The sequence below is a fragment of the Lactuca serriola genome, chromosome 6 (assembly GCF_051521515.1).
Source record: "Lactuca serriola cultivar US96UC23 chromosome 6, Lser_US96UC23_V15, whole genome shotgun sequence".
NCBI classification, from domain to species: Eukaryota; Viridiplantae; Streptophyta; class Magnoliopsida; order Asterales; family Asteraceae; genus Lactuca; species Lactuca serriola.
In genome coordinates this window covers 152,966,173-152,978,527 of record NC_136413.1, presented here as the reverse complement: position 1 = coordinate 152,978,527, position 12,355 = coordinate 152,966,173, and the positions used below count along the sequence as shown (strand labels likewise).

Below are 12,355 nucleotides of genomic sequence, written 5' to 3'. Positions count from 1 at the left end.
ACTATTGTTTTAATTCAAGTATTTAGTTGATTATTCGAACCATTATACAATGAATGATGAGTAATCAATATGGCTCAAAAGTTTTGGGGCCATCTAGGGTTAATATTATTCTTGTGTTTCACTTTGCATGTTTTGACTTCCCGAATAACTAGGTTATTCAAACCATCCACAATCGATCATACTTTGGAAGTAGGTATTGAGGCAAGACTATCATGAATGGGTCTATAGTTGGTCTAAGACAAAGTGGCTACGATGTTCATGAGTGCTACTAGAATAAGATTCGAGTATTGGATTCAACCCATGCTCATTTGAATCACTTCGTGGATTTTATTACGAGTGATCATGAGACGATAATATCTTATATTCTTCAAACAGAGACGTGTGAGTTGTAGTTGCGAGTCGGTTGCACATTGACATATGTAAACGCACCAGTAACTTGGATGTTATAAAACATATCGTTGTGTGTAATTTGATGAGTAATTACAAGCGAGCATTTGGGTCGAAGTTTATCTATTCCTTTTACCCCATATGGTTAAAAGCGATATACGTGGGCCCTTCAATGACTTAGTGATGACATCAGGCATGGACTGATTTGATTTGTTCAATTAGGCAGTCGTCATAAATCGGAAATTGGGAAACAACAGAAGGACAGAGAGAATGATTATAATCCATGTCTCAGTCCATATCATATCTAGAGTGGAGGAATACATGATCTCTTATCTAATAGACACATCATTGACTTGGTTAGAGTTCGACAACGACTTTTAAGAGCTACGATTGCTAGTCAGGTTGGAGTCATGCCTGCAATAATAGTTATTAGACTTATCCAAGTGGGAGACTATTGGATTAGGTGTCTAAGCCCATAACTATTATTGGTATGTACTTGACCCAAGAGTAGCATGGTCCATTTTGGTTGCATGGCATCAGAACAATTTGGATAGACTTTTGTGAGAAGAGGATATTTATGATTTATTAATATATTATAAGTTCTAATATATTAATATGAAATCATAATATTTAATTAGTATTGATCAAGAATTAGTTTGGAATTAATTGTGTGATCAAAAGAGACTAATTAAATAAATGGGATTGATTTGGTAAATCATTCATTCTTATAAAGTGGGCTTATCCATAGTTCTTCATGTTGGGCTAAACCCATGTGGTGACCCATGGATACTCTATGGAGGGTAATACTCCATGGAGGTTAAAACCCATGGACCATGAGGAATATGGAAAGTCATGAGTTACATGGTGTAACCCTAATGTGCACACTATATAAGAAGCCTCATAGATCATGAAATGGGACTTTTTAAGTGATAAGAAGTGAGGGCTAGTCGATTTGTGAAGCAAGTGTTCTTCTCTCAAGTTATTCCAATTGTTGGTGGTGTTGTGTGATTCCATTTGAGGTGCAACACTTAGGGCACTAAGTTCTTAAAGGTCCCAGGTTTCCAACTACAAGAAAAGGTATATTATCTAACTTGTTTTATTACTCGAGTATCAATGTTTTGTATGCTAGTTAGGGTAATACCTTGGAAAGTTCAAGCTTGCATGTATAATAGAGAAAACATAGATCCAAGGTATTTAGGGTTGCATATACACCTTAGGAGTGTTAGAATGCTCAAAACCTAACAAGTTTCAAGATCAATACGGATCCTAGTGACTTCTTGATATATGAGTTTTCTCTCAAGGAACATTTGTTGACGAACTAAAACAAAATATTCAAAAGTTCGTGTGGATTCTCGACAAGAAAACACTTTATAGAATAGGTATCAGTTTATCATGTGTTTCTCAATTAACAAAAACATCACAACTCCAATTCTATATGTTCCAGAGTAAGAAACATTGTTAAGCCACATATTTCAAGGTGTTTTCAACCTTATTAGTTTGAAATGAGTTTCAAGATATGATTCATAGTTACTAGAGCATGGTTCTAAAACTTGATTTGGAATGAAGGATGACTCATCTCTTGATCGAACTATTTCCAGCAATATAGGATTCCTCTTCTTAGTCATAAAACTGCATTAAGATGTTCTTCGAGGGTCAATTGTGACATAAATTCACACTAAGATAATCATAAAGCATGATACTAAAATACGATCCTTTCCTTTCAGATTGGAGAAACTTTTATCTTTCTCCCTAATAGATTCTTCTTATTCATTCTGCTACTATTTGAATCTTTTCAAAGTATCAAAATTATCCTCAATCTTATAAACACAACCATATTTACCGAAATATCAGAAAATCTTGACAACTAGAGTTATCGTACTTTGTGGTGGATCTGAAGAGTCCATATTAACATGTACTAGATCCATTTGTCCTTCAATTGCCTCACATTAACATGTGATCAATGAATTAGTCATAATTTTCCAATGAACAAGATTCTCATGCATCACACAATTCAAATTGCATGACTCCAAGTTTCCGTCTAATTTGAAAATTGGTGATAAGAATTCTTTTCACTCGGTTAATTATGACAATACCACAAGCGACATCATAAGAATCAAATCCACAATTAATATTGATAATATTATAAATGTAACCAACACTTTCATAAATTTCATTATAAGGAAATATAAAATAAGGCAACCAGATAAACCAAAATTTCACTTTTATTGAAAATAAACGAAAAATTGAAACTTGTCCTTACAATGCATAAAATGAAAACTATGTTTCTTGACATCTTAGAAGAGTAATAGTAATATATTAAATTATCCTAACTCCTTAATAGTAGCTCTAAATTTTGATCATCGAAAAGTGTGACCAAAGTCTATTTCTCACGATCGGATTTAGCTCACTCAGCTCAAGCTTCCTTCTTTCTTGTATATCCTTCAATATCATCAAAATGTGACTATCACATGATGTATTAAGAGTATATGAATAAGAACTTATAAAACAATGGAGTCAGATAGTGGGTATACCTGAAGTAGAGTCACACAATTTGACTTTAATATTTCTAAGATTTTCAGGTATTTTAGGCAGCTTCATTTCCAATGTCCCTTCAATTGGCAGTAGAAACAAATGGACTCTTTCGAGTAAACACATGGAATGATCCCAAAACTAGCCTTTCTTTTTAACATATGATCAAACAATTTGATCTTGGACAACCCATTTCCATTTGGAAGAGAAATATTTTCTATACCACCATTGTCACAATTTCTAATCTCCATGGAAGCCTTAAGTTCTCAATGAACTGATCATATGACTTTGGAAGCGAGAGGAGAACCAAACCAATAGCTTTCTCCCTTGGGAAAACGACACCCAATCTATCAAACTTGTCAATGTACAATGCCATTTTCAGAACATGCGCACACACAAAGTTTCCATCTTCATGTTTACATGCCAATAAGGATTGAGTAGTCTCATATCTTTCAACTTGTGGAAAAACGTGATGTTGGGAGAGTCACAGAAGGAGTAGGTGGAAGAGTTGAAGAGAGATGTTGTCCAATTCCATCATTTCCTAAGCAAGGGAAAACAATTTCACCTTGACTTGAAATTGGAAGACCATCTCTAGAAGATTGAGGAAAACTATTTCCATAAGAATGAGGAAGACCATTTCTATCTTCATAAGACATCTAAAACTAAGAGAAAAGAGAATTCAAGTTAGTTGATTTTAATCCTTAATTATTAACCTAAAATTTAAATTAAGGCTAGGATCCATATTTTCGATTCGAACTTTGAAGAAGGATGTCATAATCAAATTTAAATCTCTTGGGTAGGTAAGGCTTTTACCAATTCCAATCTTATGAAACTCCTAGATCTTTTGAGATTCATTGAATCTTATCAATGGCATGTTTAATCTTGGATTATCCTCTCACTTTTGTGACTGGGATGTCGATGATCACAAACGATATGTGAATAAACATGCAAATCCGCTTGACAACCTCGATGTCATTTATCATCTCATATTGATGTACCGATTAACCACACACACTCCATTAACAATGATAATTTTCGATATGCCCATCATATCTCTTTATAGTCCCTATTAGTATGCCGGTTAATTTGAATCATTTATGATTTAATCTTTAATTAAATTAATTTAAATCATTTATGATTTAATATTTATCTTTTAATTAAATTAATTCATATCATTTAGGTGTTAAATAATCATTTTCTATTAAACAATTAATACAATAATTCAAATTTAAGCCTAATCCAAAACCATTTTAATTTTCGAAATTAGGGTTTGGGTTTATCCAATTTTAATCATTTTATTTTAAGGAAACTAGAAAACCTTAAGGAACCCTATCCATATTCGAAATTTAAGGGTGGAGGTAGGGTTTTAAGAACCCTAGCCTTATGTGATGTGATTATAGAACATGGTTTGGCATGCGGAATTAAAGATTCCACAATGAACATGATGATTTCAGTGTTTAAGAGATGTATTGAATATGTATGGTGTTACAAAAAAGGGACACATATCTACATTTACATAAATAACACACACTCACACACTCAACTTTTACACCTCTTAAGCACACATCTACTAGTGGACTAAACCCACCTTATATAGAGGTGTTTACATGTCTCTCTCTCACTCTCTAATACTCATTAGTCATAAGGCTAATGCACCACATGCAAGTGGGTCTACAAAAGTCAAACCATCTACAAAGTCATACATGAAGAACTTTACACCCCAACATTCTCCCCTCAAAGTTAGGAATGGATGGCCCACTTCAAATCTTCCAAATCGAGCAATTACGCGGTTCGAGCCTCAAAGGTGACACATATCGAAACAAACTTCAATCTTCAATTCTTCCATGATTCTTAAATTTAGGATCTAGGATGTGAGACCATACAATCCGAGCATCAACGAATGATCACGAGCTTCTCAAACTCTAAATCGATCACCTAAAGTTGAGCATAAAAACACACCCGAAAAATCTTCAATAATTCCAAACCCATTTCGAAAATAAATCATTTCCGAACTTCCAGTTGCATCATCTCGTAAGCTTCAAAACTTCAAGATCACTTCGGTCTTCAAATCCACGCAATATGAAAAATTCAAGTTCGAATTTCCATATAAACTTCTCCCCCTTTTTATAATCGAAATTTGATTATAAAACCTTCAAGGAAAAAGGACGTGCTCTATTCGGAATTTTTCGTGTGAAAACTCCCCTTAACATGTGGTATAAACTTGGTGCTTCAATCCGAAAAACCCAAAAAATATTCAATTTTTAGCTTCGTTCACGGATCTCCTTTGACAAAATTTCTCAAAAATGGGTAGAAAATGTCAATTTCAGAATTCTACAGTGACCCAGTGCGCCCAAAACAGCCAAAAATGCGAAACACTGCCCTATTTGCGAAACTGGGCATAAAGCGTCAATTCGCATTAACTGTAGGAACACATTCGAAATATTTTCCCAGTTTACATAATTTTTCTCCCAATTCGAAACTGGGCAGAACCTGTCAAAATTGTGAAACTTCAGGGATTCGAAATAAAGAGTCTTCATTGTTCACGGAATATTACTCCAATTAGAAATATGATAGAATCTGTCAATAAGCTGAAAAATTAAGGACTCGAATTCGAAAAGTGAGCCTTCTTCCCCAATTCATTCAAGATGTGAACTTTGGAACGGACATCATCACCAGTCAAATTCGATGTGATCCAAATAAAGGCTTTCGACCCCAAGGCGTTCGACTCCAAGTGAACGATAACAACAAAAATCAAATGAAGTTTTGATTTCGTTTCATCATCTCCAATGACTCCAATTGACTTTCGATTTCGATTATCAAACACTCATTCTGATACTTTAAATTTCGACTTCGCATATATTCAGTTCGATCAAAACAATTAACAATCAATCTGATTTTACTTTCTCTGTTTGACTCTTCAATTTCAATTACCGACAAACACCATAGTTATCTTCTCAATATCAAATTTCAGATCAAATACCCATTTTCAACCAAAATTGCAACCGTTCTTCATCTGTTCTTGAATGTTCTTCATCGGTTCATCAATTTCAATCAAAATCAACGATTTCCAAGTTCAATCAAAATCTCCAAACCAAGAATCATCAATTCATCAAATAAATCTTCAAATCGATGATCAATTTCCAAAACAAGATTCATAGATAATATAGGAATCGAACAAATAAGATCAATAAATTGATCAGATGAACATTAATGAGAAAATCGAATGACCAAATGGATCAGATTAAGAATTCGATTGAGTATAATATGCGATTCAAATATAGAAATCAAATTGATGTTCTCGATCATCAATATATGACCAACTGGCCACATGGAAAATCAGATGCACGAATTTATTTAGGGTCAAAGATCGAAAGCTAAATCGATCAATTTGAATCTGACGAAGAATGTCAATAAGAATCACGATCAGAACTCATCCGATGAATTAGATTTAGATGAACATGATCGATTATATAACAAATTGGGCTCAAAGGAATGGATCATGAACAGTAATAAATTGAAGATTGGGCTCAAACATGAACAATATCAATATGACTCCAAATATGAACAATATCAAATTCTAAAAATGAATCAAAATGATTTACGGATAAAATCTTGATTTAAACAAACAATTTCAATTAAGAATCAAATCGAACACAAAAATATGATTGGAACGGGGCTTGATCAATGGAAAAATTATTGGATCATAACAAATGGGTTTTTCAAAAAAAATTGATCCAACGAGTCAAAACGATCAAAAATCAAGAACGCAACGCACGAATCATCAAAATTAAGAGAGATCATAGAGAGAGACTCACCATAAATGCTCAAATTGTGACAAATTTAGCCAAACCGAGAATCGTTTCTTCAAAAAATCATGTTGATCTTCGAAGACCCGCTCTGATACCAATTGATGTGATTATAGAACATGGTTTAACATGCCGAATTAAAGATTGCACATTGAACACGGTGATTTCGGTGTTTAAGAGATGTATTGAATATGTATGGTGTTACAAAAAGGGACATAGATCTAAATTTACGTAAATAACACACACTCACACACTCAACTTTTACACATCTCAAGCACACCTCTACAAGTGGACTAAACCCTCCTTATATAGAGGTGTTTACATGTCTCTTTCTTACTCTCTAATACTCATTAATCATAAGGCTAATGCACCACATGCAAGTGGGTCTACAAAAGTCAAACCATCTACAAAGTCATACATGAAGAACTTTGCACCCCAACATTATGTGAAAATTAAAGCCTTTTAGGGTTTCATTTCTATAAACCCTAATTTTGATTTATTCAATATTATGCACAATCAACTAGTAAACTATGACTTTGATACAACTACTAAGTTTTACAGGTTATAAATCTTTGCATGAGGCGGAAAATAACTTAACTCTTAAGTTAACATGTAACCTATTTGGATCTATGTTATCTCTATTCATAGCAATAAACTATGAATACCAAGAACCCTAAAGGAAATCTATAATAATCAAAAATAAACAAAGAGTTAGGGTTTACATACCATTTGATTATTATAGTAAATAACCACAAAAATTCCTTCTTCAAAGCCTTAGAAAGCAAGCACCATAATTTTAATGTCTCTAATGGCTTACACCCAAACCCTAGAAACCCTAAAATGAAGAGGAGAGAGAGGAAAGAGAAATAAATTTTGTTCCTATGCTTGCAAGAAAGGGCATGAGCAAAAATTGATGACCTTGGGATCATAATTATTGTTTAGGTAACTTATAGGTAAAGATAGATTTAAATTAATTAAATAATAGATTTAATCTTAATTCAAATTCTTTCTTTTTATGCACCAAGAGGCTTCTAGAAACCCTAGAAGAGCTTCCAAAACCGTCCATGCAATGGAGGGTTCTAGAATTGCTTCTTTTGTTTAACTATTGAACAATTACAATTCACTCATTGCACTTTTAATTAATTCCAATTAATCCCAAAATAATTCCTGATTAAATCTGATTAATAATTAATTAATTCTAATTGATTTATTGTTAATTTATTAACCATATAAATTAACAAATGTATCATTTAACTATTGATCTTATGTTAATTTATTAATCACATAACATATTAACATATCAATTATCTATTTGCAATTAATATATTAATCACGTAATATATTAACAAATTGTTTTTTTTGTCTCTCTCTCTCTCATAATATCATTTCTAACCATTTCTGGTTATGAGGGCAATCCATGTTATATATATATATATATATATATATATATATATATATATATATATATATATATATATATATATATATATATATATATATTAGACCTGACAATGGGGCGGGTTTGGAGCGAATCGATCTTGATCCAAACCCTTTTAACAAATTTCAAAATCCGATCCAAACCCGCTCCGTAACCCGCAGAGTTTTGAATAATCAAACCCATACCCTTATCCACCGAATCGGCAGATATCCAAACCCGCCCCGTAACCCTTAGGTTTTTTGAATAATAAAACACATTTTACTTAAATCATAAAATCATATTTATTAAATAAAACTAAGTTTTGATTTAGAAAACACATTATGTACTCGAGGACTTTCTATTGGAATTAAAAGCATTATTTTAGTTACTTCCGATTGGTTTTTGACCGTCGATTGCATTGATAGAGAATATAAGTTGCAAACTTTCTTCCGGTTGATAAATAACCTTATTGATTTATAAATGAAATTGGTGATTACATGATGAAATATAAATGAAATAAAATCATGAATCTTGGGAGAAGAATAGAAGACTGGAAGTCTTGAAGTTGAGTCCTTGACTCCTATGTAAAAATAATTTAGTCTTTAGTCTTTTCTCTTTAGATTTCTGATTGGAATTTAATGTAAACTTTAGACAATATAAAATATAAATTTATATTTCTAAAATTTATATGGGGCGGGTTATAAACGGAGCGGATCGGTGCTGATCCATACCCGACCCTTTTAATAAAAGGGTTAGTGGGTACGGGTCGTTAACGGGTAAACGGATCAAAAACTATGTTCCAAACCCATTTAATTGTTAAGGGTTTGGATCGGATCAGGGTCAAAACCCGCTCCATTGCCAGGCCATATATATATATATATATATATATATATATATATATATATATATATATATATATATATATATATATATATATATATATATATATATATATATATAGGATGTGAGGTACGGAGAAGGAAGCCATTGAAGTGAACACCACTGACAGAGATGTCAAAGGGACCAAACATGGGCGGAAGTAGCCATCTTAGCCCCCGCTCCCGAATTCCCCTGTTCCCCTCGTCCCGACCCCAAATTCCTCTGTTTTCCAATCTCTAACCTCGCTTCCTTCCCCATTTTTCCATTTCCCCGAATCCCGTTAACCCCATTTGACCCGAAATCTCCCGTTTAGCTTTCTTTATCTAATTTTTCATTTGTTTCTTTCGGTTAGTCTTATATATTAAACTCATTATTCAAATACAAAACATTACACAATGGCTACTTTAAGTTTAATATTTCCTTTTATAAATAAAAATAATTAAATAAAGGGTATTATTTTGATGGGTTCATTGAGTATTCATAACGGAGCTTCCGAAATCCGAAAACATTGTAAAATTACCCCATATAAAAATAGGTCTTGTGGGATCAAGTCCAACATACTTTTTTATACCCCTATCACAAATAAAGTTTCCTCATAATCTTGATCTTTGTTATAGAATGACTGTATGATGAAGGTATTGTTGTTTATCACAATAATGATGAAACAAAAGATCTAGTTTTTAAGAAATACTAATGCCGAAAGTTTACGTCCGAGAAAGAGATATGCTTTACAGAGAGACCATTAAGGTGCCCTTGATTGTCTCATACATAACTACTTTGCCGATGATGCCATTTATGAAACGTACCAGCTTCGTTGATGATTTTCGAAGCACAAACATTTATTCCTACGTATAGTTGATGATTTAAAGAGCAAATATCCATTTTTCCAATTCAAATAGCAAGTATCCATTTTTCTAATTGAAATTTGATCCAAAATATGTTGATGCATGAGATGAGTATTTAAATGATGTTTATGTAACATATATGAACAATCACAATATTCATTTACCTTAATTTCTCAACGATCGATACCATTCTTATATAATTTCTTATTGTCGTGTTCGAAATCATATCCACCAATATTTTACTACATATATGCCAACAAACTAAATTTCACATTTAGTTTTAGAGAAAGCTTCTTGGCATAAAATTAAAACTCTTCATCCATTTTACCATCCCTTTTAGGATACCCGAAGATGGGTGTTATTGTGTGCATTGTGGTGTGAACACCACCCTAAGGGTGGCGTGGTGGGTGTGGTTTGAACCACAACTAATAACATTTCTTCTCTCTCTTTCAAATGTACAACACATAATACATTAAGTATAAGTATCCTAAGGTGATATGGAGCGGTGACAATTTTCTAGGTGAGTGGTGGTGACGTGGTAATAATGTGATGAGGAGATGATAACATTTTTGGAATTGTCAAGTGATATTGCCTCCTGTGGTGGGTGATATCTACCTCAATACACCATTCTTTATGTATCATAAACCCCAAATAGTTGGAAAACTCATTTGGATATAATACTTACTCACGGATGCACATGTTGCTCAATAAAACATTAATCTAAAGCTTATTCACTAATTCTAACATGTCGTACTTAACCATGCACCCCGAACGAATACTGGGCTTTAAAATTAAATTGATATACAATAAGACTTAAAAAAAAATAAACACCAGTCTTTTGATTAAATACTTACAAAGGCAAAGAAAATATGGGTGTATAAAATACGTAAAACCGAAAAGAAAATGTAACAAATTAAACTGTAACTAATTTTAGGCCAACCTCCCGTTGAGTACAAATTTTGTTTTGTTTTTTAGTTCGATTATGATTCACGATCTCAGTGGCAAATGGTTACTCAGTAAAACCGGAAATTTTAATATATTCGTTTTATTTATTAGATGCACTACTAATATCATCGTTAGTAAACCCACTAATGAATCAACCTACATCAATTAATATTAGTCCATTCTGGATGTTTACTTTTCCATATGAATACAAGTTAAAAAAGATGGTGGAAATCGATCCATATATACTAATAAAAAGAAATCCACATTTCGTATATAAATTGTCTCAAACCGATACATCAATAAACAAATAGATATGTAATCAATATCAAATAACCAATTGAAGAAAATAAAACAAACTAGACATGTTTCATACCAAGTGAAACAAAATACCACCGAATAATGCAACTACAAAGCCATAGACTGCTGGCACTATCAATTTGGTGGATGCAGATGTTGCTACTGGGCTTGGAGCAGGAGCCATTGTTTGTGGTAGAACAGTGATGAAAAGCTTCATGTTTCTTAACTCACAATGCTTCCCAACACCACAAATGTACCATTTTCTTCCTGGGGTTTGAAGTGGGATGATGTCTCTTCCACTCGTCAAAGTTCCATTCGAAGATGAAACAACACATTGTTGAAAACCGGTGCCATTGACTTTCATCACATTGTGGGCACCAGATGCATAGTTGAATACTGGATGAAGAATATAAAATTAAAAAGTTAACTTTCTTGAAAACCTAAAATGCTTGAAAACGATATTAAAGAAGCTAAATGTATGTATATTTGTGGGAATATAAATCGTACCAAGTGTATCTCCAACGATGAAAACTTTATCCTTGGCCCAAGATTGGTAATCAAAGTCGAGAGTCCAACCACTTTTGTCCCCAACAATGTATTCATTGGCGGATATTGAAGTTGCAAGAACAACAAGGGTTCCAATGAAGATGATGACTGAATGTGATGCAGCCATTTACGAAATAATTATGAGAGATTTTGAATAAATATTTCTGTAATTATTAAAACACCCTAAAATTGGATTGTAATTTGCTTGTAGGCTACATGCATGTTTAGCTTTGCTTATTTATAAGGTTTGGGAATGAATGTAAAAGTGCGAAGTATGCAACCGGAAATGGACGGCAATGACATTGTGGAATTGGTCTTATTTTTTTGCCTTTCTGATTGCTACACTAATTATTAAAAAAGGAAACTACTTTTTTTCTTTCTTTACCAATTGTCAATCATATTTTGATTGTATTTCTGTCACGGGATCCATGCAAAATACTTATTTAATTAGAACTAGGAAGGTATTGCCTATGCTTACGAATGGTCTCGATTGTTTTTGGGCTCTTTGTGATATGGATTCATGCTGTTTGTTTAGTTGGGTACATGAGACAAATGTGAAGTCACTATTTCATTTCATGACTACATGCTTGTCAGCAATGAAGCATCACCAATCAAACCTCGATTGTCAACATTATTTACCCAAGCCTTGTGATCAAAAATTGGAAAATAATATGGATAAACAAATGAAATGACTTGATTCAATA

General features: G+C 32.9%; 1 protein-coding gene across 1 annotated transcript; it reads right to left on the bottom strand.

Moving 5' to 3' along the window:
* Positions 1-11,175: 11,175 nt before the first annotated feature.
* On the bottom strand, positions 11,176-11,778 carry LOC145058801 (blue copper protein 1b-like). The gene is made up of 2 exons (XM_079006694.1): positions 11,613-11,778; positions 11,176-11,501 (listed from the first exon to the last, which is right to left on the bottom strand). Exons 1-2 carry the CDS (start codon positions 11,776-11,778, stop codon positions 11,176-11,178), a joined length of 492 nt encoding a protein of 163 aa, XP_078862820.1.
* Between the last annotated feature and the right edge of the window lie 577 nt (positions 11,779-12,355).

Excerpts from the sequence above, each read along its gene's own strand:
- LOC145058801 (XM_079006694.1), bottom strand. The coding sequence starts at position 11,778 with ATGGCTGCATCACATTCAGTCATCATCTTCATTGGAACCCTTGTTGTT. Across the intron at positions 11,502-11,612 it reads CATCGTTGGAGATACACTTG|TATTCAACTATGCATCTGGT; the intron begins GTACGATTTATA and ends TTCTTCATCCAG.